This window comes from Oncorhynchus gorbuscha, linkage group LG05 (genome assembly GCF_021184085.1).
Source record: "Oncorhynchus gorbuscha isolate QuinsamMale2020 ecotype Even-year linkage group LG05, OgorEven_v1.0, whole genome shotgun sequence".
NCBI lineage: Eukaryota > Metazoa > Chordata > Actinopteri > Salmoniformes > Salmonidae > Oncorhynchus > Oncorhynchus gorbuscha.
The window spans coordinates 74,754,792-74,779,335 of record NC_060177.1 but is presented as its reverse complement, the minus strand read 5'-3'; the positions used below and the strand labels follow the sequence as shown (position 1 = coordinate 74,779,335).

The following is a 24,544-nucleotide window of genomic DNA, read 5'->3' as shown; positions in this document are numbered from 1 at the left end:
TACCCAAGTCCAGAACAGACTATGTGAGCCACACAGTACTACATAAAGCCATGACTACATGGAACTCTATTCCACATCAAGTAACTGATGCAAGCAGTCAAATTAGATTTTTTTAAAACGGATAAAAATACACCTCATGGAACAGCGGGGACTGTGAAGCAACACAAACATAGGCACAGACACATGCATACACACACAATAACATACGCACTATACACACACATACACATGGATTTAGTGTTTTAGATATGTGGTAGTGGTGGAGTAGGGGCCTGAGGGCACACAGTGTGATGTGAAATCTGTGAATGTATTGTAATGTTTGTAAAACTGTATAAACTGCCTTAATTTTGCTGGACCCCAGGAAGAGTAAGCTTTCAATCGTGTTATCCTTGATGATTCTCTTAAATTGTATGTGGAGTGCCCCTTATGTACATGTATGTATTTAATAAAGAAAAGTATAATCAATTCAATCAATCAAATAGGGCTCCCCACCTCCGAATCCACGTAGTATTCCATGCTATGGGTGTACTGTATATACTGCATTATAATGTCTATGGATTTATTGGCCCAATGAATGAACTCAGATATGGCCTGGTCATGTAATAAACAAAGAACACCCTGTATAACTGGTTCTCAAACCCTTCCTACTGAAGGTATGCTGTTTTAATGTCAAGCTCATCGAACACAATTACAACCACAACACAATCAGAGAAACTTAGAGGACGCACTGTTTCCATGTTTATGGAAGAACCTCGCTCTTCATTCAATTGAAGGTAATACTAGATTTCGGTTATGCCAATTGACTGATAATAAGGGACTTTTCGTTAGGTAATTCTATTAGGCTAAATTAAGATTGCATTTTTTTGGTCTTGGTATATCATCAGATTTGTGAACTGCTGCACCACTATACAAACACTAAAGCTTAGAATAATTACATTAACTGATTAAAAACATAATCCTGATTTAAACAAAAACTACTTCTACTACTACTACTACTACTACTTCTACTACTACTGCTGCTAATATTATCATCATAATCATTTAACACATTGTCACTGTCATCATCATTATTATGATCATCATATGTTTGTGAATCTGTGACTCTCAGCAGGACATCAAGTGCCTGATGAACCATGGGGCCGAGGCTCTCTCATGGCAGTTGGCTGTGGGTGTTCATGTCCCTACTGGGTGCTGCAGACTGCACTTACCACTGCCTCAACAGCAGCAGTGACACACAACCTTTCCTCTCCTTGACCCAAACTCAGACTTGGCGGGTGGAAAGCGATGGTGGTTGCCTGAAGCCCTTGTATAACTTTGCCAAGCTTTTCCTTGACTCAGTACAGCCAAATCCTTTCCCAGAAGGTAAGCAAGGAACATTGATGAGGCTTAACCTTACACTGTCTGTTGCACAGGGAATTGGAGCAACATTTTGAAAGCCCACATTCTTAGAACACACTGTGAGTTCGTTGCACTGTGAGTGACTTATTGCAAGATTTCTAATAGCTGTCCTACATACTGAAGAGCCATATGATGTTAACATCTGCTACTTCCCTTTATTGACCCTGAAATGATACTACTTAGAAGACGTGTTGTGACACAGAATCAATATAACAATGGTTAGATGTCTTAAAAACTACCAGTTTCCCTTGGCTTAGTGCAAAAACAAAACCTGTATGATTTCTATTTTCAGATATCATCTCTACAGCTTTAAAGACTGAACAACTAGATATTCCACAGGTATGTGCTTCCTATGGTCTGTCTCTATGGTGTTCCCTGGCCTTATGTCTTTCTGTTTCAGACATATTCCTGATTTATATGTTGCATATTATACATTCATGGACAAGATGTTCTGCTATGTCCTCCTACAGTGGGGGTAACATTATGTTATACATGTTTTTTTTTTTATCTTATCCAGAGAGACTTACAGTTAGGTGCCTTGTTCAAGGGCACATCGACAGATGTTTCAGCTACAGAGCTCAGGGATTTGAACCAGGAACCTTTTGGTTGCTGGCCCAACTGCTTAACCGCTAGGCTACCTACTGCCTCTTACTCCGAGGGATTATTATCTCAATCAGATTTTCGTCAATGGATAACACCATTCTGAACTTTATGAAGTATTTGCTATTTGAAAGGGTTGTTGCTTATGATGTAATCTTGGCGGTTTTGTTTCCGCAACTCTCAACAGCTGGTTCGGTATGAGGCTGGATACATAGTGTGTTTGCTCTTGGCTGTACTTTACCTGCTTGTGATGCCAGTTGCCGGTGGAGTCCTTGCTTGGAGGTCTTTCCATAGCAGGAAGGTAGAGGTGAACAACACTCAGTCATCATCATTAGCATCCCTCTACCATCAGGACATCGGTGTGGCAGCTTGTTTAGTTCTTGTCACCATTTTACTCCTGTAAGAAAGTATACACACGCACGTATGCACACACACATGCACACGTATGAAGTTGTATAATTACTGTGTATGACAGTGTATAGGTGGATATTGTGTGACGTGTTATTTCTTCCTTGGTATGTGTGTTTAGGACAGGGGTGATCTTGGCTTTCACCGTGAACAGTCGAGTCAGTGAGAACATGCACCCAGGCCTGTATCATGTAGAGACCAGCGCCAGGATCATTGAAGACTCTCTAACTTCAATTACACAGGTCTGGCCGGCCACCATAACACATCATAACACTCTGTCTTCCTGGAATTCGTTTTTGATAGTTGGTTTGTTCTGGGAATTAGCATTTTGGGAAATATACAGTTGTAGCCCTAATGCACTCTCTTTGCTTACTTTTTTTCTGTACAGAAAATTAAGGTCATTATGGAACAGTACTCCATTCCCAAAGCAGAAATCTCAAAGGAAATGAATGGTAAATAAAATTGGTAATAAAATGTTGCCTATTTAAAAAAAAATGTAAGTATGTTTACAATCTGTACTTTACAGATGCTGACGACATCATTGGTGCAACAATCATCTCCTCTTTCAACACTGATGTCGACGAATATCTCATAGACTTATCTGTCTCCATCGAAGGTGTGTTTCGCTACAATATTTTAAAATATATATTATTTCACCTTTATTTATGTCATGCAGGTGAAAGAGGACCCAAAAGCGACTTGGCGAAAACAGAGTCTTTAATCCAGTAAAGTAAATACAAACAAAAAACACAACTTTCACTCGAAATGACGAGGACAAACTGGAGACTCGATCTTGAACAGCAGGTGAACAGCAGGTTGCCTCGGGAAGGCACTTGAACCAGACAGACTCAGACACCTGCTCACCACGCAGCATCTGAGGAAAACACGACACGACAGGGCGATACACAAACACAGCACGGTGAATTCTAGACAAGGAACCGACAGGACAGGAACGGAACACAAAGGAAGAAATAGGGACTCTAATCAGGGGAAAGGATCGGGAACAGGTGTGGGAAGACTAAATGATTGATTAGGGGAATAGGAACAGCTGGGAGCAGGAACGGAACGATAGAGAGAAGAGAGAGCGAGAGAGTGAGAGAGGGAGGGGGAGAGAGAGGGATAGAAAGAGGGAAAGAACCTAATAAGACCAGCAGAGGGAAACGAATAGAATGGGAAGCACAGGGACAAGACAAGATAATAAATGACAAAACATGACAATTTAACCCGGTAGGCTAGTTGAGAACAAGTTCTCATTTACCACTGCGACCTGGCCAAGATAAAGCAAAGCAGTGAGACACAAACAACACAGAGTTACACATGGAATAAACAAACATACTGTACAGTCAATAATACAATATAAAAAGTCTATATATAGTGTGTGCATGAGGTAGGATAAGGGAGGTTAGGCAATAAATAGGCCATGGCGAAATAATTACAATATAGCAATTAAACACTAGAGTGATAGATGTGCAGAAGATGAGTGTGCAAGTAGAGATACTGGGGTGCAAAGGAGCAAAATAAATCAAATAAATAACAGTATGGGGATGACGTAGTTGGATGGGCCTAGAGCGTGACAATATACCTAGTGTGACAAAAGTCTGCCTCGGGAGCAGGTAAACTGTCCTTTTCCTGCTCCTGATGGTAGTTGCTGGAGGAGTTCTTGCTTGGAGGTCTTTCCATAGCAGGAAGGTAGAGGTGAACAACACTCAGTCATCATTATCATCATAACTCTACCATCAGGACATCAGTGTGGCAGCTTGTCTTGTTCTTGTCACCATTTATTCCTGTAAGAATGTATACACACATGCCCATGGACACACACACACACACACACACACACACACACACACACACACACACACACACACACACACACACACACACACACACACACACACACACACACACACACACACACACACACACACACACACACACACACACACACACACACACACACACACCCATTTATATCCTATTCAAATGCTAAATATTTTGCTGAAATGCATTGTCTTACGCCTGACTTTTGACAAGGCCATACACCTTGTCAACTATTGTGACAGATATGATTGGTAAATTCAGTTCATATGTAAACCTGTTAGATGTTTTGTAGTGATGAGTTAGTACAATCCAGGGAGTGCCATTGGCTTGCACTCTGGCATACTTTAGCTACCATGATCACAGTTAGACAAAGGTATTCATTGTCTCTCATCCAGAGAAGATATGCGATTACATACACAAAACAAAGTCCTGAGTCATGTCTTCTCAACAGACACAAAAACCAGGGTCTGTATTCATAAAGCACCTTAGAGTAGGAGTGCTGATCTAAGATCATGTTGTTGTTTTTTTAGATCATAATGAATAAGAGGGGGAACCTGATCCTAGATCTGCTCTGAGACACTACGAAAAACAGGCCATGGCCACCAATCAGACATTGTTTCTAATGTTTTATTCAAGTACAGGATCTCACTGAGTCTCAGTGACTTTCATTTCCTTCCCAATGGGCCTGTGTGTGTGTCTGTATGGACACAGATGCTAATGGAACCTTTGAGAACCTGCAGCTGTATCAGACGACCAGGACAGACCTGCAGGCCAATCACACAACCCTGCAGAACGGCATCCAGGGACTACAGAGCCGAGTGGAGAGTCTGGGGAAATGCCCCACCTGTGACGTCCCCAACCTTAGCAACCTGACTACTGTTGCTAACTACTACCTGGTATGAAAAATGGTACCCTTTTTGATATTTAGTGTAGTAGTTTTTCAACAGGGCTCATTTGAACAGGGCATCCAATGTGTCTTTCTCCAATGTTGTTTTCTTGTCTGTCAAAACCAAGGATATGATGGCGATCGATTTTTTTGAGATAACATTTTCCCAGTGTATGTTGTATAATATGTCTGGTGCTGAATAATGTTGCAGTGTCTCTTCTGTGTTTGTCATTGTAGATCCCCAGTGTGGATGACAAGTTGAGTGATATGCCTCCTGCATCCAGCCTCGCAGGCCTCGTTGAACAGGTGGGCATACAAACAGGATGAATTTAATCGCATCAGAATGGAAATGTTTGCAAAACTATTCTTGATATGTTGTTGCATTGAACTGGAGAAAATCAAACTGAAATAATGTTTTTATCGGCTGTCTTCTAGGGGAACCTAACCTTCCATGCCATTCCACAAAAGTGCTCAGAGCAAGTGGCTCCCACAATAGCAGGTGAATTTGAAGACGGCCTTCTTGATCTTCATCATTATTTGTGATACTTAATTATGTCTAATGACCAAGTAAATGGCTGCAAGGCATAAATGTGCAATTGATCAAAACCTCTCTCTCTCTCTCTCTCAAATCAAAGTGTATTGGTTGCGTACACAGTCTAGTAGATGTTATAGCAGGTGCAGCGAAATGCAGGTGCTTACTAACTCCTGACAGTGCAGCAAAAATGTTGAAAAATACACAAATAATAATGAAAACTAGAAACAAGAAATCACGAATGTCAGTACGAATCCATGTAACAACCCAAATAACACTGTATCAGTAATCTAATACAATCTATGCGTATATATACCACAAATATATACTAAGAATGATATGCACGTCATTAGATATATTACAGTGAACTATGTTGAGAATCCGGTGTATAAATAAACAGTGTAACAAAATGTACAGCAGTAGATATACTATATATACACAAGTATGTGGACATCCCTTCAAATTAGTGGATTCGGCTATTTCAGCCACACTCATGGCTGACAGGTGTGGCTGTCAGCACACAGCCATGCAATCTCCATAGACAAACATTGGCAGTAGAATTGCCTTACTAAAGAGCTCAGTGACTTTCAACGTGTCACTGTCATAGGATGCCACCTTTCCAAGAAGTCTGTTTGTAAAATGTCTGCCCTGCTAGAGCTGCCCCAGAATGTGAAGTGAAAACGTCTAGGAGCAACAACGGCTCAGCCGCGAAGTAGTAAGCCACACAAGCTCACAGAACGGGATCGCCGAGTGCTGAAGCGCGTAGTGCATAAAAATTGTCTGTCGTCGGTTGCAACACTCACTACCGAGTTCCAAACTGCCTCTGGAAGCAACGTCAGCACAAGAACTGTTTATCAGGAGCTTCATGAAATGAGTTTCCATGGCCGAGCAGCCGCGCACAAGCCTAAGATCACCATGCGCAATGCCAAGTGTCGGCTAGAGTGGTGTAAAACTGGACTCTGGAGCATTGGACTCTGGAGCAGTGGAAACGCGTTTTCTGGAGTGATGAATGATGCTTCACCATCTAATGGACGAATCGGGGTTTGGCGGATGCCAGCAGAACGCTACCTGCCTGAATGCATAGTACCGACAGTAAAGTTTGGTGGAGGAGGAATAATGGTCTGTTTTTTTTTCATGGTTCGGCCCTTAGTTCCAGTGAAGGGAAATCTGAACGTTACAACATACAATGACATTCTAGATGATTCTGTGCTTCCAACTTGGCAACAGTTTGGGGGAAGACCCTTTCCTGTTTCAGCATGTCCCCGTGCACAAAGCAAGGTCCATAAAGAAATGGTTTGTCGAGATCGGTGTGAAAGAACTGGACTGGCCTGCACAGAGCCCTGACCTCCTTTGGGGTGAATTGGAACACTGACTGCGAGCCGGGCCTAATCGCCCAACATCAGTGCCCAACCTCACGAATGCTCTTTTCGCTGAATGGAAGCAAGTCCCTGCATCAATGTTCCAACATCTCATGGAAAGCCTTCCCAGAAGAGTGGAGGCTGTTATAGCAGCAAAGGGGGGGACCAACTCCATATTAATGCCAATGATATTGGAATGAGATGTTCACGAGGAGATGTCCACATACCTTTGGTCATGTATTGCATATTAGAATGGGCTATGTGAAGAATCTCTCTCTCTCTCTCTCTGTGTCTCTCTCTGTCTCACTCTCTCTGTCTCTCTTTCTTTCTCTCTATCTCTCTCTGTCTCTCTCTCGCTTTCCTTCTCTCCTTGTCATTACTCTTTTTATGAAACCTTCTGCCCTCTGTGTCTGGTTAACGTAGCTCTCATGTCAGTGCTGAATGAATCCCAAGAAGAGTTGCTGAACACCAGCCATAGGTTCCCCTCGCTGGAGTCTCTCATTGAGGCTGTGTCTGACTGTAAAACCACTGTGAGACGCTTTGCAAACCCAGTAGATTACTACGACTTTGTCAGGTAACATTTTGCTGAGTTCCAAATTGTACCCTATTGTCTATATAGTAAACTACTTTTGACCAGGGCCCACAAGTTCTGCACTATGTAGGGGATAAGGTGCCATTTGTGATACAGCCTATGACTATCATGGAACATTTATCACCAGAGTCATAAAATCATATCAATGCTGTCAGTTGTTAATCTCTTGTGGACAGACTACGTAAACATAAATTGTGCCATAGATTTGTGCTGTTACAACGGGATGCATGAGATCAGCAGCATTAGTTCCAGTGCTTGGGTTTTTCATCACTGGTTATTCAGACAAATCACAATGTGATGTTAGCATCTTGCGAATATCTGAAAGTTAAGGGTAATTTGGCCCATAGACTTGCCTGTAACGTTCAGAGAGAAAGGGTGGAGCTCTTTGTTCCGGTTCCTAACCTCATACTATCGCTCCGAATAGGCCCACAATTTAATTGAGCATCTGACCAATTACGTAAGATTTTTGTTCTGGATTCATCAAGATTAGTCACTTGTTAAAGTACTTAAGTACTTAATTGTTATCCAGAAAGTATTTGATATTGAGAACAAAAAACAGCTGCATTGGACCTTTAATACTAAGGTGTCATACCATACACATACAGAAGCATAATGAACCTGTCTACCACATTACAGGCATGGTTCCCTTAGCAGTCAGTAGCTTAGGCACATATCAGTGTATTGTAAACTATTTTCCATCTGACTGATACAGTATTTTGATTATCTCTGTCACGTACAGTATCTCAAGACATACAAAAACAAATTTGATAGCGTTTACCCACAGACTTCTGCATGCATCTGTCCCCCTTGTCTTCCCCTATAGGGTCACATATTTTTCCATAATTTATAAGATAACGACATGTTGACATACTTTTTGCGGAAAGACATTGAGGTGGATTGACGCCAGTATGTTCTCTGGTGCCCTCTCCAGGTGGGCAGTGTCATTGACACTCTGCATTGTGATGCTGGTCATAGTGGTTCTGATGGTGGTTGCTCTCTCTCTGGGACTGCCTGTGTTCTTCTACCCTACGATTTACTCCACATACCAAGATGCTCGACTGGAACACACAGCAATTGGCCTGTATAGAGCGTAAGTGAAGTATACCCGATTTAGCATATCATGGCCAGTATTCATAAAACGCCAAAGAGCAGGAGTGCTGATCTAGGATCAAATGAAGCCCACCCTGTCCATGTAATCATGTTCATTGTGGTGTTAAAGCAAGAACTGATCCTAAATAAAATGTCCTAATCTGAGATGCTTTAAGAATACCTGTATCTTCTCACAGGTTACAGATCCAGTCCTGTCCTCTTCTGACATGGACCTGTTTTCTCCTGACGGTATTGACTGTGTTTTTCTTTAATTATATTGTTTTCTGTCATCATTCCACAGAGCTGTAGTAGCGAGCTTCGTGTTTTCCTGGCTTTTCATCCTCTTGGTCTTTATTGTGTTGTTTTTCGGGGGGAATGCCCACACCCTAGGCTGCCGGAGCTGGACCCATGGACAGCTCTTTGGGGTCAGTGAGGGCCCCTATGGAGCAAATGGGAAATATATGTGCATAGGGAATAATCTGTGTGTAAAAAGCTATTTTAAAAACCTTATACTTATTTAACTTAAATGAATACATACACAACTCATTCAAATGATTCTCTCCCCCGTTGTCATTTCTATCACAGTTCTTAGACCAGCAGAATAATCTTTTCAGCAGCCTAAACAACATCAGTCAAAGCTTCAACACCAGTCAAAGCCCCAACACCAGTCAAAGCCCCAATATCAGTCAAGAGACCAACTCTGAGACCCAACAGATTCAGCCCAGCACCTCAGCAATATACCAGTGAGCTCTCAATTGCTGCTCAATGAGCATCTGTCCATTCATGTGCTACTGCCCCTCGCATTCCACGATGATGCTCAGTCACTATCACATTGTCTCAGACCGTTAAACTGGATAACAGCTTTTGTACCCTCTGTTTCTGGGTTTGGTCATACTTTTCTCCGTCTGTGCTCTTTGTTTCAGTGGCTGTAAGAGTGGACAGTCATTGTTCCACAGCATGCACATGGAGCAGCACTTTGATCTGGAGGACTTCCTCAATGCCAGCAAGGTGTTGCTCAATTTGTCATCTTCATATTTCATTTGTTTTCTGTTCTTTCAAATATCCCCCTGTGTGACTAAGGTACTGTTACTACTGAACCTTTGATTACAGTATATTTACATTTTCAAATGGCATATAATAATGATACTGTCTGTGCCAGGTATTGAATATGTGCCCGGATGTTTCTCCTCTCATTTGTTGTAGTACTTGGATGGATTCAATGAGACTGCTCAGAATATGTCAGTCAACCTGGATGGCTTGAAACTGCTACCTGACAATGGCAGACAGGGCCTACTGAGCTTTAAACAGTGTGGGATAGACAGCATCAACTACCATGAGCAATTACTACTGGTATTACACAGGAGCAGCAAATTGTGTGTGTGTGTGTGTGTGTGTGTGTGTGTGTGTGTGTGTGTGTGTGTGTGTGTGTGTGTGTGTGTGTGTGTGTGTGTGTGTGTGTGTGTGTGTGTGTGTGTGTGTGCGTGTGTGTGTGTGTGTGTGCGGTGTGCGTGCGTGCGTGCGCGTGCATGTGTGTGTCAGAAAGCTCCATATTTATGTTGTCCATTTATCAATTTATTGTCTCTGTAGCTAAGCACACCAGTTGTGAAGACAGACCTTGGAGTATTTGCCAATGAACTGGATAAGAAGGCAGAAGTTCCTGTAAGTCTGTCTTGGTTTAGGTAACAAATAAACCTCAGAACACAATGGACCATGTAAATTGCAATGCATGATTATTTTCTTCACATCAGGAAAATGGTGAAATTAAGGAAGAATTGAAAAAAGAGGCAGAAACAACCAGATATCTGAACACCATCGTTAAGCTACAGCAGACAAATGCAGTGAGTTTTATTTGGACATTTATTGTCATCCCAACCACAAGCATTTATAAGTGATAATGTTCCACCCCAAAATAAGCACATAGAAATTGTAGCTCTAAGTAGATTTTTTCCCAGAACTATTTAGACTCGCTCAGTCCTAACATTGCAAAGTATTTTATTGCCTCAAATTTGAATGTTTTCACTACTCAGGCAAAGATGAGACAAATTGTGAGTGCCTTGAAGACTATCAGCACAGTCTACAAGGTAGAGTACTGTCACTATCTGATGATGATCCCTTTGAGATAAAATAACCACTGAGTTGTGTCTGTGTGTGTTTTAATGTGATTATTTGAGTGTGGTGATCAATTCCTTAAAAACGAATGAATCTCACTCTAGGCTAATGTAGACAAAGCTCTGGAAAGTTTGACCCAGACAGAAGTGGCACTCCACAACCAGCTTCCTTACATTGTGGGAAATGTAAGACCAAAATGAAATTGTTTTCCATTATTCTCTATGCACTTGGTCAAGGACTACATTACAATTCATTGTATACAGGAAAGTTGAACATAGAATAGCTCTGGTCCAGAACGTTTTGTGTGGCACGTTACCACATGTAACGCCCTGGACCAGAGCTAAATGTAGAGCTGCTGTTAGAAGTTATGATGAATGACACTGCCAAAACTTTTCAGGGGTCATAGTTATAATGGTTCTAGACTGAGGTGAGGTTTTTCTCTGCAGGTGTCTCAGTGTATCATGGAGAAAGGAGAACAATCCCTGCTTCGGTACCTAGATTGGGTCCGTCATGCGGCAAGTACTGTACTAGTATGCCATAGAATTACACAGAGATAATAATAGCACTTAGCAACAATGTGTAAATCAGAATGGCTACTTTGGGTAGGTCATTTCTCATGTCACTGTTTTATTATGGCCATGTTTTCAAAATGTACATCATTGTTATGGTGTTGATGTACAGGACTGTGCAATTATTACTAGCACAACAAATGTCATACAGAAATCATTTCACTGGCAGGCACCATGTTGCTGCCTCTGAGCATTACATTTGGATACCACTACAGAATAATCTTGCCCCAAAGTGTTTGCAATAGTAAGGTCAAAAGGACAATTGTTTCTATACCATGATTCTTGAAACAGTGGAATATTGTTTCATAATGTCATGCTGGTAGGGTGTCAATAGACGTGAGGACATCCCATGTGTTTGGTTTTAAAGATGGTACATTGAGTAAGTGACATGACAAGAAACATATTGCTTTGATGGATTGGTTATCATAGCTCCTTTCATAACCATACAATAACTGTCAATGTACATATGTACAGTAGCCTGCATACAGGACACAAAACATCAGCATATATTACATCCTTTTTCTATGCACATTAGTCTCCATGGAGAACATAGACTAGACCTACTCGATAATTGATACTGTATTTTCCCATGTACAGATCTTATATAATGTCCTGGATTGCCATTGGCTTGCTGTGTCACTGGACAATGTGTATACAGCAGTCTGTCTCAATGTGGTTGATCCATTGGTGAGCGTTTTCTCTATTACTATATCCCAAACATACCATGCCATCTGATCTCACTCTCTCTCTCCTGCTGCCTCTCTTCCTTTCTTTTTCTGTCTTTCTCTTTCAATCAATCTGAGCATGTTACTCATCTCTGTCTGTCTGTCTCTCTTCATCTCTATGTTTTTGTTTCTCTCTGCATGAAGAATGCATTCTGGCTGTGTCTGGGATGGTGTTGTGCATTCCTGGTCCCTGGAGTGATCTTCAGCATCTATACAGCCAGGCGATTGAAGCCAGAGCCCACCTTCATTAGGTGAGAGAACCTTGTTCAGAACACTGATACAACGTTCTCCTCATATAACTAGAATGAATAGAACTAGAATAGAACTTATTCTAGTTTTGTGGTACTCCTTTCAGCTCAATGTATGAGTAGTGTCCATGTTAACCTGACTGCATGGCATGTGCGCCTAGCAATTATCTACTGTCTTTATTGGCTCCCACTGAATTGCGTCATGAGACAAATCTCTAACCATGTTTGCTCATACGTTGTGCTATAATACTAGTATGGTTGACGCCAGCTTTACGGCGCGGTGTAGTCACGTGGGTCACTCGTCAGCCCTGCTACTAAAATATAATACGCCCTTGCTCTATAAATGTAGTTCAACATAGCACTGTCGTTTTAATCATATATTGCTGTTTATATCTGCAGTAAGGATACATTCATCTTGCCTGAGAAGAAGACGGAGAATATGAACTGCCATACAGAGAAAGCTGCATCCAACAACTACATGAGCTTAGAAGAAGTCCATGAGCTGAGCATGGTTTCTGAATACATCAAAAGCAAAAAATGTGAAGACTAAGACACTTGAATTTAAATGCAAAAAAAGATGATACTATGTTGAAAGCATAATGGTGGGGTTACCCCAAATGGTATCTAATCTTGTCGATTATAGAAATAATTTGTGTAACAACTCCTGACATCCTGACAACGTTAGTTGTGGTATCTATCGCTATGTGGTCTCGGGTATCTATTCTTATTTCAACTGGGCAAACCAGTCTCTATAATTCATCTGAAGCACATGCCTATTTAATCAAAAGCGAAGGCCTATGTAAATCTGATAAATTGGTTTATTCGTTCCTATTAGTTTTTTTCTACTAAGTTGTTACAATGTATAAAAAATGAATACATGTATAATACAAATAATAAAATTACGTAAAGCATTGCCTGTCTCTTATTAGTATTATCACTGTATTTATCTCTTATGTCATCAGCGCCGCTGGTGTAATGGTATCATGGAAGATTCCCATTCTTTCGACCCGGGTTCGATTCCCGGGCGGCGCACATATTTTATTTATTTGTTCTCGCCAAATTCCAAATCAAAAAGGTGGTGAAGAAACCAAATGATATATTCAGTAACACATCCACCGTCACCTATGTATTTGGATGCTTTCATCTCACTTGAAAGCGAACCAAAGATTTCCAAAGGTCCAACTACTAAACCCACCCTGGCCCCACTCAAGGGAAGTTTGGATTTGCAAAAAAACACATTCCCAATGCACACTTGTATATTTGTGTGTAATAAGACAAATATAAGCACCGACGAAATTATTATTGTAGAATTATTGCATTGTCAACCCCTATCTCTGACTCTAACGTTAGCTACAATGTCACGTGAGTTTCCAAGACGTGTGTTATTTTTTGTTCATCACCATTTTTTAAATATTTTTTATATTTACAATACAAAATAAACAATTTACATCGCTACATCAAACATGTCTAACAAAACACAACACATGTATAAACAAGAAAATATTAAATAAAATAATAATAATATATAAATAAATAAAATAAAAAATTATAGTGCAATTGTATTCACTCGGGAAAAAAATGCATTATAATGATTCAGGAAGATTATATTATATTTGTTATTCACTAGGGATAATGTCTCAATTCAATTCAATGTTGGTATAGAATTCTGGAATTTTTGTTTGTGTATAAAGTATTTGGCAACAAGAATAAAAAAAATCACAATCATTTCAATGGTCTTGTTATTATTGCAATAGTAACATATTATATCCTTCATGTCAAAAACATGGGTGGTGTTCAAAATGGTAAATAACTATTCTGCAATGCTTTCCCAAAAATCTATCACAGATTTACTTTCATAGAACAAGTGTGTCAGATTTTCACATTTTTCACAGAAAACGCAGATATCATCAATGGCCACATATAATTACATGGATATATCGTATATCTTATGTAGAATTTTAAAGTGCACAATATTTGTAAGGCATCAACCAAGTTTTGTCCCAGACAATGTCGGGATTTGTTCATCGCCAGTGTCTTGGTAATGTCACTTAAAAGGTCGTCATTATAAAACGCAAGATTACAAGCAGATATGGTTTCGAAATAGTGGTTTTACTGACGCCTGCAGCTGAAGTGTGTTACACATTATTTGGTCCATTCATTGCGCATGCGACCGTGGACATCCGCTCTTATTTTCCGCCATCTTCCAATTCGGCTGTGCACCCATTGTTCATACAAGCTGATCACGGCTGGTTTCCACAGTCAGCGACTGAGGTGATTTGTGCCCCTTTTTATAAATACTCCTGTAAGTCTGCATGAACTGTATCAGAAAGTGCGTGTGTATCCCTCAAAATACCATACACTGATTACTCTCGCAGGGCGCGACATACGAAAACATGATGATGATGATGGACGACGAACAGCCCAAAACCCTGTAAGTAACTAACATTAACGCGGGCTGGCTAGCAGTAGCTAGCTACTTTTACATGTGTCTATAATAAAGTGTGTTCCAGCATTTAAAAACGTCCATGTACTAATGTCTTGTTATCTGTCAATGTGTGACCATTATTGATGTAGATGGTGTAACTCAATCGGGCCAGTCTATGGCTCGAGATTAGTCAGAACACAGTTGGCTAGCTAGCTGCTCGTTCGCTTTCGCCGAAACGAAAACGAGTTATAGTTAGCTAACCAGCTAACGTTAGCTACCTACGTCTCAATAGACTAGCTATATATATATATATATCGTTCTAACCAGCTAACTACTAGCTAGTTACTTGATATTGTTTTTATTCATATGTCCATAACAGAAATGCGCTACTACGGTTACTTTTAACGTTACCGTCTTGTCAAAGCAGCAATCATTGGCTAAATTTCAGCTAACAACCATACTTTCGTGACAAATATGCAGACAGGCGTGTCATCCACTAATTTGTGCTCTGGCGTTAGCCAATTTGCCCAGTATTACATTTAATCGGTAACCAAAATTATGTTCTGGATTTGAGTTTAATATGATAGATAGCTGGCTAACTCGCTTACTTCCATACATTCCAACAAGCAAGGGACTCCGCGAGGCCCAACTCCAAGAGTCATGCAATGCATGCCTTTCTACCGGCTGCTGGGGATGATAGCCACGTAAACGAGAGTCAGATTTTTGGGGGGACGGCCAGAAGTTGCTTTAAACGAAATATGCGTCAAACGCAAGGGTTAGATAAGGTTAGTTGTCTCACTGAAGTAACTCTACTGTTCTGGCTAATTGTAAGTGCAGCAGTGTACCCTACATTTTGCTTCCCTGGAAGAAGTAGCTAAACTTGCTTAGAACTTCCTAGTCACGTGCTTGTTTTTTCCCTCCAGGTATGTAGGGAATCTGTCTAGGGATGTCACTGAGCCCCTCATCCTACAGGTTTCACACAGATCGGCCCCTGCAAGAGCTGTAAAATGATTTTTGATGTGAGTATTCCTGGACCCAAGAGAATTACATAGTTGGATTAATATGTTAGTTGCTTGATTATGTTCATGTTCTTTTTGGGAAGCATATTTGCATGTGAACTTGTATTCAATTGTGCTGAACACACTCGCTCTAAAGAGGGAGGCTTGCTCGGCTGGTGCAAGCACATACGCAGATCAAACACAGCAGCAATCCTGAATTTAAGGTGTTTACATGTCCTAATGATTTGAAAGATTGCCCCCAAAAAATACTGGTTTGCTTACTTGGTTTTGACCTTATGCTGATTTAAGATAAGCAGAGTAATGTGTTTATGACTTGCATAATCTGCCTACTGCCATGATCAGTTTAATATGGCGTTATTAGTGTGCATGTAAACATACTCATTGTAACTCTTGTTATCTTACAGACTGCAGGCAATGATCCATACTGCTTTGTGGAGTTCTATGAACACAGGCATGCTGCTGCTTCGCTGTCTGCCATGAATGGACGTAAAATTATGGGTAAGGTAAGCTATCGTATCTACAAGTTGAGTTGGGATGGGTGAGTTATGGTTTTGAGCAACCAGTAGGCAAAAACTATTAGGATTAGCTGTGTCAGGCAGTGAGTTTCTCAACAATGTTGAAATGGCAAAGTCATGTATTGATTTGCTTTGTGAGAATGGCTTATTCCGACTTCCCGTCCACAGGTAAGTACTTTGATTCCCCAGATTAAATGAGACTGAAAGATGTGATCTGATTCCAAATATAGGCTTAACCACCACAGTTGGTTCCAATGCTGACTACCAGGCATGTTCGTGTGTAATATATATAATCCTATTGCTCCAAATATGGACTAGGTTAGTTCTGTTGTATGGACATCAAGTGCATTTCTGTCTTAGTGGTTGATTGACTATATATTAGAGATTAAAATGTTCTTGACCCATCGCTGGTTTTGTAAAATAAAACAATCGGTATGCTTTTTTCTTCTTCGTATATATTTATAAACTAGGGAAGCCAGTTATGAACAAATTCTTATTTACAATAACAGCCTACCTCAGCCAAATCCTCCCTAACCCGGATGACGCTGGGGCAATTGTGCGCCGCCCTATGGGACTCCCGATCACTGCCGTGTTGTGATAAATCTAAAACAATTTCAGTACCTTTTCCAGACTCACAGCTTCACAATACATATAGGGTCTAACCTCAGGAGAAATATATATTCAGTGCCAATTATTTTATCCTCAGCAGGTAATGAAGGACCATTTGAGGAGTAATACAAGTTGATAATGTCACTGGTTTGTAAGTCCTTTGTTACTTGGACCTTTTACTCAGTAGTTTATAGTCCACTTGTTTATGGAGTGCACAGTTCTTCCATGTTCTGTTCTCTGCTTGTAAAGGCATTGAGATTCACTCTGCGTTTGGTCAGGTGGCTCATTTGTTTCTCAGACTGCACCACAGAAACTGAGGTAGTAATATAGCCCACTGTATCAAAATTATATAAACATCTAGCCTGCTCACTATCGCACTCTCAATTTAAGGGGTTTTATTGGCATGGGAAACATGTTTACATTGCCAAAGCAAGTGAAATAGATCATGAAGAAAAGTGAAATTAAATTAAAATGTGGGTGTTTATCAAAATTGGATTTGTTTTCAAATTCTTTGGTCTGTAATCTGAGGGAAATGTCTCTAATATGGTAATTCTCTCTCTCTAGGAGGTTAAAGTCAACTGGGCCACAACACCAAGCAGTCAGAAGAAAGACACAAGCAGTAAGTGCCCAGCTCCCTTATCAGTTAGTTCCATAGGAAAATAGTGAGGTTCTCTCTGTAAATGTGGTCTTTCACACCATAGATATACAAATACATCTCTATATGGACAACTCCACTGTAACAGAATGATGCAGAGACTCAGAATTTTCACTTTAAAATATTTATAACTAAAGACAATTATTGCAAAGGTAAACAAACCATACAATTCTATGCACAAGGACTACTTCGAACAATTTCTGCTGAAGATTTTACTAAACGCATTTACTTGAACAGTGCAGTTGCAACATTTGGTAAGAGAATTACAATTTGTGTGGTTTGTTCTGTCATTCTGTTACTTACTTTCTGCACTGTTCAAGTAAAAGTGTTTTAGAAAAATGTTCAGTGATCATTGTTAAATGTAGTCATTGTGCATAGAGTTGTATGGTTTTAACTTTGCAGTCAACTCATCAAAAAAAGAAACGTCCTCTCACTGTCAATTGCATTTAGTTTCAGAGAACTTAACATGTAAATATTTGTATGAACATAAGATTCAACAACTGACAAACTGAACAAGTTCCACAGATATGTGACTAACAGAAATGGATTAATGTGACCCTGAACAAAGGGGGATCAGAAGTAACAGTAAGTATCTGGTGAGGCCACCAGCTGCATTAAGTACTGCAGTGCATCTCCTCCTTGTGGACTGCACCAGATCTGCCAGTTCTTGCTGTGAGCTGTTACCCCACTCTCCACCAAGGCACCTGCAAGTTCCCAGACACTTCTGGGGGCGAATGGCCATAGCCCTCACCCTCCGATCCAACAGGTCCCAGAAGTGCTCAATGGAATTGAGATCCGGGCAGAATACTGACATTCCTGTCTTGCAGAATATCACGCACAGAACAAGCAGTATGGCTGGTGGCATTATCATGCTGGAGGGTCATGTCAGGATTGGTACCACATGAGGGAGGAGGATGTCTTCCCTGTAATGTACATCGGAGATTGCCTGCAATGACAACAAGCTCAGTCCGATGATGCTGTGTCACACCGCCCCAGACTATGACGGACCCTCCAACTCCAAACCGCTCCAGAGTACAGGCCTCGGTGTAACGCTCGTTCCTTCAAAGATAAATGCGAATCTGACCATCACCCCCGGTGAGACAACTGCAACTCGTCAGTGAAGAGCACTTTTTGCCAGTCCTGTCTGGTCCAGCGACGGTGGGTTTGTGCCCAGAGGCAATGTTGTTGCCTGTGATGTCTGGTGATGACAGGCCTTACAACGGGCTTAAAAGCCCTCAGTCCAGCCTCTCTCAGCCTATTTCGCACAGTCTGAGCACTGATGGAGGGATTGTGCCTTCCTGGAGTAACTTGGGCAGTTGTTGTTGCCATCTTGTACCTGTCCCGCAGGTGTGATGTTCGGATATACCGATCCTGTGCAGGTGTTACACGTGGTCTGCTGTCCGTCCCGTCTCCCTGTAGCACTGTCTTAGGCGTCTCACAGTACGGACATTGCAATTTATTGCCCTGGCCACATCTGCAGTTCTCATGTATCCTTGTAGGGTGCCTAAGGCACGTCCTTGCAGATGAGCAGGGACCCTGAGTCCCCCCCCACCCTCCCCACAGGTGGAGTTCATTAATTGTTTATGGTTCATTGAATAAGCATGGGAAACAGTGTTTAAACCCTCTACAATGAAGATCTGTGAATTTATTTGGATTTTTACAAATTGTCTTTGAAAGACAGGGTCCTGAAAAAAGGACATTTTTCTTTTTTGCTGAGTTTACATTTTAAAGGGAAAAATCAGTCTGCATCATTCTGTTAATATGGAATTGCTAATCTCTCAATTTCTTCACAATGTGCTGCATCCAGCAAGGAGTCACAATTGTTGTCTCATGTCCTCCCAACAGATCATTTCCATGTCTTTGTTGGAGATCTCAGCCCCGAAATCACAACAGATGATGTCAAAGCTGCCTTCGGCCCATTTGGGAGGATATCGTATGTACCTTACAAACACTAATGTCTATCACAGGGTTACATTGGATAGCTTAAGTCCTGAAGAGTAATTGGTGTGATATCAGTCAGTAATTTGTTTACATGGTCACATTACTCCTTATTGAGTGAATGGTGTGTTTCTCCTCAGGGATGCTCGTGTGGTCAAAGATATTGCCACAGGGAAATCTAAAGGCTATGGTTTTGTCTCTTTCTTCAACAAGTGGGTAAGTGTTACAGATGGACGTAATCACTTATGGGGGGGTCATAATAACTCATAATGCAAGAGTTTCCTGTAAATGTAGTCAACATTATCATTTGGTAGATGGGTCATATGATGAATCTCTTTTACTACCCACAGGATGCAGAGAATGCCATTCAGCAGATGGGTGGCCAATGGCTAGGTGGCAGACAGATCAGGACCAACTGGGCCACTAGAAAACCCCCAGCCCCTAAAACCACCTATGAAAGTGAGTCCAGGCAAGATAGTCATTGGTTTCCAGCGCATTTGTCATTGTGAAGAAATGTTAGGTTTTTATCTTACAACTATATTCTCTATTTTATCCTCTAACACTGGTTGAGTTCAGAGAACAATGTCATACATTTTACTCCATTGTGTGATCAATGGAGCCCCTAAGATCTTCTTATTTTGTTGAATGGTAATGTATTAACTTTCATTCTCCTGTTCCCAATAGCCAACACCAAGCACCTGGCCTTTGATGAGGTAGTGAACCAGTCAAGCCCCAGTAACTGCACTGTGTACTGTGGGGGAGTCAGCACCGGTCTAACAGGTTGGTAGTCTGTCATTCAACTGTTTACTTTCTGTTGTGTGTGTGTGTGAGAGAGAGGGTTCTTTGACATGCCTCCCTCCTGTTTTCTAGAACAATTGATGAGACAGACCTTCACCCCCTTTGGACAAATCATGGAAATCCGTGTGTTCCCAGACAAAGGATATTCCTTTGTGAGGTATGCCATGAGATGAAAAATTGCTAAACCTCTGACAAAGACTTAGTATCATTGAAATACAATTTTCTGCCAATGTTCCTCAGTACCTAGCACCATATTTTGACTCCTCTCTGTTCAGGTTTAACTCTCACGAGGGAGCAGCCCATGCAATTGTGTCTGTGAATGGTACTTCGATAGAGGGACATATGGTGAAGTGTTACTGGGGTAAAGAGACCCCGGACATGATTAGCTCTATGCAGCAGGTTCAGCAAGTTCCCCAGGTATGAAGCAAGAGCCCAGAGGCTTCCACTCATCGGCATAGCTTATGCACAGCTTATGCACAGCTTACGCACACATGCATACACAGGCACACACTCTTACACTGTTGTCCTCTCTCCCCTGCAGCAGAACAAAGTGGGCTTTGCAGCCCAGCCCTATGGCCAGTATGCCCAGTGGTACGGCAATGCCCAGCAGATTGGCCAGTATGTCCCCAATGGGTGGCAGGTACCCACCTATGGCGTTTACGGCCAGGCCCAGGCCTGGAACCAGCAGGGTTTTCAGTAAGTGCACAAGGACATCTGCAGGGCTCCCCTCCCCTCCAGCAACAAGGCTGCAGCTGAATGTCTGAGTGTCTTTGGCTGGGCTTCCCAAGGGCAGCTAGGCTCCAGCCCAGTCGCCTGCAGCTCTGGCCAGGGGAAGGAAGGAGCCAAAGATGTCCTCCAACCTTCACTCTCTCCACCATATCCAGCTTATGAGGACAAAGACAGAAAAAACGCATTTAAAAAAAGATATAATCAAAGATTTAATTTGTGATTTATTGGTCAACATAACAGCAATTTCATCCTTTTTTCCCCATCTGAGTTTGATCCTTTTTCTTTTTTTATATATATAAAAAGAGCATTAATTAATGTCCTTTTTGGCCTTTCAAAATGGCCACTATTCTGGGTCTAATTGGACTTGTCGCCAGATGCGAGTGTCCGCTCAATGAACTACATCGTCCTAGACAGTGAGGAAACTGGGATTGTTGAATACACAGAAAGGGACCTGCTGCCCTGCCCTCTGAAGCTCTTCCCAGTGCAGAGGGATACATCTTAGTGTGCACGTGTCGCATCCACGTTATTATTTTAAGTGCCATGTCATCTTTTGTTACTTCATGCACACTTGTTTTTACTCAGAACTTTAATTTGCCCTTAATTTGTTGAATAAGATTTTTTTTGTCTCCTGAGTTAAGACATTGCTACTTGAAATGGGATGTTGTATGAATTTGAGTTGGTAGATTATAGCTACATATGACTGGTCATTTGCTTGTCTCAAATTGGTAGAATTGGGTTTGACAAATCCTGTTAACTGCTCTTACAACAGGAGAAACTTTGATAATGAGTTTACCACAGTTTTTTTTTAGTTCTTGTTTTTCTCTAATCTAGAGAACCAAAATATGGAGTAACTTGGAATAATTTTCTGAAATCCTAAATCTTACTGTTTTGGAAATAGAAATTGCAGAGTTACTTAACTAGATTGTATGTAAACATCCCACCAAAATTGTGAGTCCATGCAAATATTCTTATGAGGAAATATTAGGCTACAAAGAAATAGTTAAGCAATAATGCCTGGTAATTATAGTTGACAACTCCTGACAAGGGCTGTTCTGAAACTGTTTTAAATCCTAAAATCAATCTGTCTGAGCTACAGGCTCCCCAACTCTTACTACGTTGAACTCATCAGTCAATGTTGCCAATACCAGATGTACTGACCGTTCAAATGGTAACTTTTCCCTTCAGGTATTTGTTTCATACTGGATGTTGCTAAAGATTTGATCAGGAAAAACAAGTCATGAATGGGGTTTTGGCATGAAACAGTCACATTTTTGTTATTCATTTGCAGTGTTACAGGATTCAGGGAAGATGTTTAAAATTCAACTTTAAAGCCAAATTTAAACGCAGCTAGTCCCACTTCAGCCGTTCATTGACCCATTTCAGCAACTTCGGGTTGGATACAAGGACTCAAGATGCATGCAAACATATTTTATGTAAAGCTAAACCAGTTGATCATGACTAATCTAATACACTGAGCCTGTGCTCTGTCTGCATACCCACACTCACAAATACCATCCTTCGCTCTGTTTCCCTTTTTAATATCAAATCCCTTTCTCTCTCCCTACCATATTCTCTGCTGTCTTAGTTTTGTGCTGATCCCCTGACATACCCTGACCCTCGTGGGCTCGCATGTTCTGTCCTCAGCTGACGCTTGCTCAGTTTTTGTTGTGTGTGCAGTCTGCTTGAGTCCAAAATGGCTCCCCTATGTAGTGCACTACTTTTTCAGGGCCCTGGACAAAAGTAGTACACTATAAAGGGAATAGGGTGCCGTTTGGTATTAAGCCTGTCTTGCTTTCGCCTCTTTAACCTGCTGGTGTTTTTTTTTTTTTCTCCCCCCCCTGTTTGCAGTCACTTACTGGCCAGTGCTGGGTGGACAGGTGTGAGTGCCCACAGTAATGGTGGGGTTATGGAAGTTACACAGGGATTGAATGGGAGTATGCTAGCAAACCAGGCCGGTCTGGGATCCACAGGATACCCCACACACTGATGATCTGGAGCACCACAGGGATCTGTGTTATATCTCTGCCTCTTGGGGCAGACTAAGACTTGTTGGTACATGGAATTTGAAGGGGAAGTTTACCCCTGCATAGGCTCATGAAACTGATTTCATAGGAGGTTAAGGGGAGCCATGGAGTACTGGAATAAACCACACGTATTATGCTGCCCTTGTTAGACGGACTGTACATGGCCAGTGCTGTACCATTTTAAATTAATATCACTTAAGGAGAGACTTTAGGATTTGCGCCATTTTTGGTATGTTTACACTGTCTCAAACCCATTTTCATAAGGACTTAAAGTCAAAATAAATCGCTTTTGATTTAAGAATAATAATCCATTTAGAGTTTGATGCAATGAATCATGTCAAAAGTAATGGCTCCTTCACTTTTTGGGGGGTTTGAAGTAATAAAATGGGTAACTTTATTATTATTTTTTCCTTTCATTTTGTTTTCAATTCAGCCAATTGCAGGGATAGATGCCACTGCTTTCTTTCTGTAGGGGCAGACAAATATTGCACAGTATTCTCTTGTTTTTACAAATTTGATTTCCAAGGTTTCTTTTTGCATTCCACCTTTCCCCTTTATATTTTGGATGGCCTCAACATTTGCTTAATGTGTAAATAACCATACCTTGATTTCAAGCTGTATGAAGGAAAATCCAAATGTTCACTAAGGGAGCTTGTTTGCTTTCTTTGTTTCGATAACTGAATAAATTAAACATTATTAGTAGCAGCATTATCAAATGCATATCCATGGTAACTGGCATAGTGATACATGTGCAACCAGGAAGGGAAAAGACAGCATTGCTATGCAATGCAAAAATGAATACAATTTTTACTTTGAATAGTAATTCTGTGCATAAATTGAGTTTTCTGCCATTTTCTATGAAGTAAGATCAGTATTTTTTTATGGAAAAACCTGAATGAATCTGAAATGTGTGCTGTTTCCCCTTGAACATGTTTTAATACCAGAGGGACCAGACCCATTGTGTTGCCTTAGAGTTGATTGCTTTTAATGGACACAATATCATTAAAGATTAGGCAGTGCCTACAGACATTTTCAAAACTTTTGTTTTGAAAATTGTTTTACTCTGGGGTTTGATAATGTTTCTGCTACTGTAATAACCAATGTGTTCTTGCTTTGTCCAATTAAATTGCTGATGTGCAAAAACAATTTTCTGTTCTGTGTGATTAGTAGAGTGGAAAATATTCAAACAAGTATTCCAAGTGCATATAAAAGTTTGTTTTATTATAGAGATTGAAGTGTGATACGATCATTACAACCAAATCACACATTGAGGGGTGTTAGGGGCATGGGGAACAAACAACTTCAATATGTGCTTCCTTTGTTGTGGTTCTTGTAGTTGTACCACAGAACAAGGATATGTGTTTTACCAGATGTATAAATCTGAAGCATCAGGTTGAAATTTCTATTCCTCTCACTAAACATGGTTAGGAAAGAGAGCCATTGATTTGGGTTTATATGCATCATTGGAGGAAGCCCAGTTCTGGCAGTGGGGGAGAA

At 41.0% G+C, this 24,544-nt stretch overlaps 2 protein-coding genes and 1 non-coding gene across 4 annotated transcripts; all 3 read left to right on the top strand.

Moving 5' to 3' along the window:
• The first annotated feature begins 649 nt into the window (after nucleotides 1-649).
• Nucleotides 650-13,246, top strand: LOC124036491 (prominin-2-like). Of its 2 annotated transcripts, none has more exons than XM_046351146.1 (24): nucleotides 650-773; nucleotides 1,109-1,362; nucleotides 1,691-1,737; nucleotides 2,186-2,397; nucleotides 2,528-2,648; nucleotides 2,795-2,858; nucleotides 2,933-3,022; nucleotides 4,939-5,123; nucleotides 5,351-5,419; nucleotides 5,549-5,612; nucleotides 7,427-7,577; nucleotides 8,527-8,685; nucleotides 8,986-9,109; nucleotides 9,270-9,427; nucleotides 9,608-9,692; nucleotides 9,888-10,034; nucleotides 10,272-10,343; nucleotides 10,433-10,522; nucleotides 10,712-10,765; nucleotides 10,898-10,978; nucleotides 11,240-11,308; nucleotides 11,960-12,049; nucleotides 12,232-12,338; nucleotides 12,735-13,246. In XM_046351146.1, exons 2-24 carry the CDS (start codon nucleotides 1,134-1,136, stop codon nucleotides 12,883-12,885), a joined length of 2,619 nt encoding a protein of 872 aa, XP_046207102.1. In that variant the 5' UTR covers nucleotides 650-773; nucleotides 1,109-1,133; the 3' UTR covers nucleotides 12,886-13,246. The 2 variants fall into 2 exon arrangements, with proteins under 2 accessions (XP_046207102.1, XP_046207103.1); XM_046351147.1 differs by lacking the exon at nucleotides 8,986-9,109 and adding an exon at nucleotides 8,882-8,933.
• A 50-nt stretch (nucleotides 13,247-13,296) lies between these two features.
• On the top strand, nucleotides 13,297-13,367 carry trnag-ccc. Its single transcript has one exon. It is a non-coding gene; the product is annotated as a tRNA-Gly (tRNA).
• A 1,102-nt stretch (nucleotides 13,368-14,469) lies between these two features.
• On the top strand, nucleotides 14,470-24,193 carry LOC124036492 (nucleolysin TIA-1-like). The gene is given in 13 exon segments (XM_046351148.1): nucleotides 14,470-14,606; nucleotides 14,711-14,766; nucleotides 15,684-15,730; nucleotides 15,733-15,779; nucleotides 16,184-16,282; nucleotides 17,468-17,522; nucleotides 19,404-19,491; nucleotides 19,637-19,712; nucleotides 19,847-19,955; nucleotides 20,181-20,276; nucleotides 20,367-20,451; nucleotides 20,570-20,711; nucleotides 20,836-24,193. Coding segments are annotated over 12 exon segments (1,041 nt in total). The 5' UTR covers nucleotides 14,470-14,606; nucleotides 14,711-14,728; the 3' UTR covers nucleotides 20,995-24,193.
• Nucleotides 24,194-24,544: the final 351 nt, after the last annotated feature.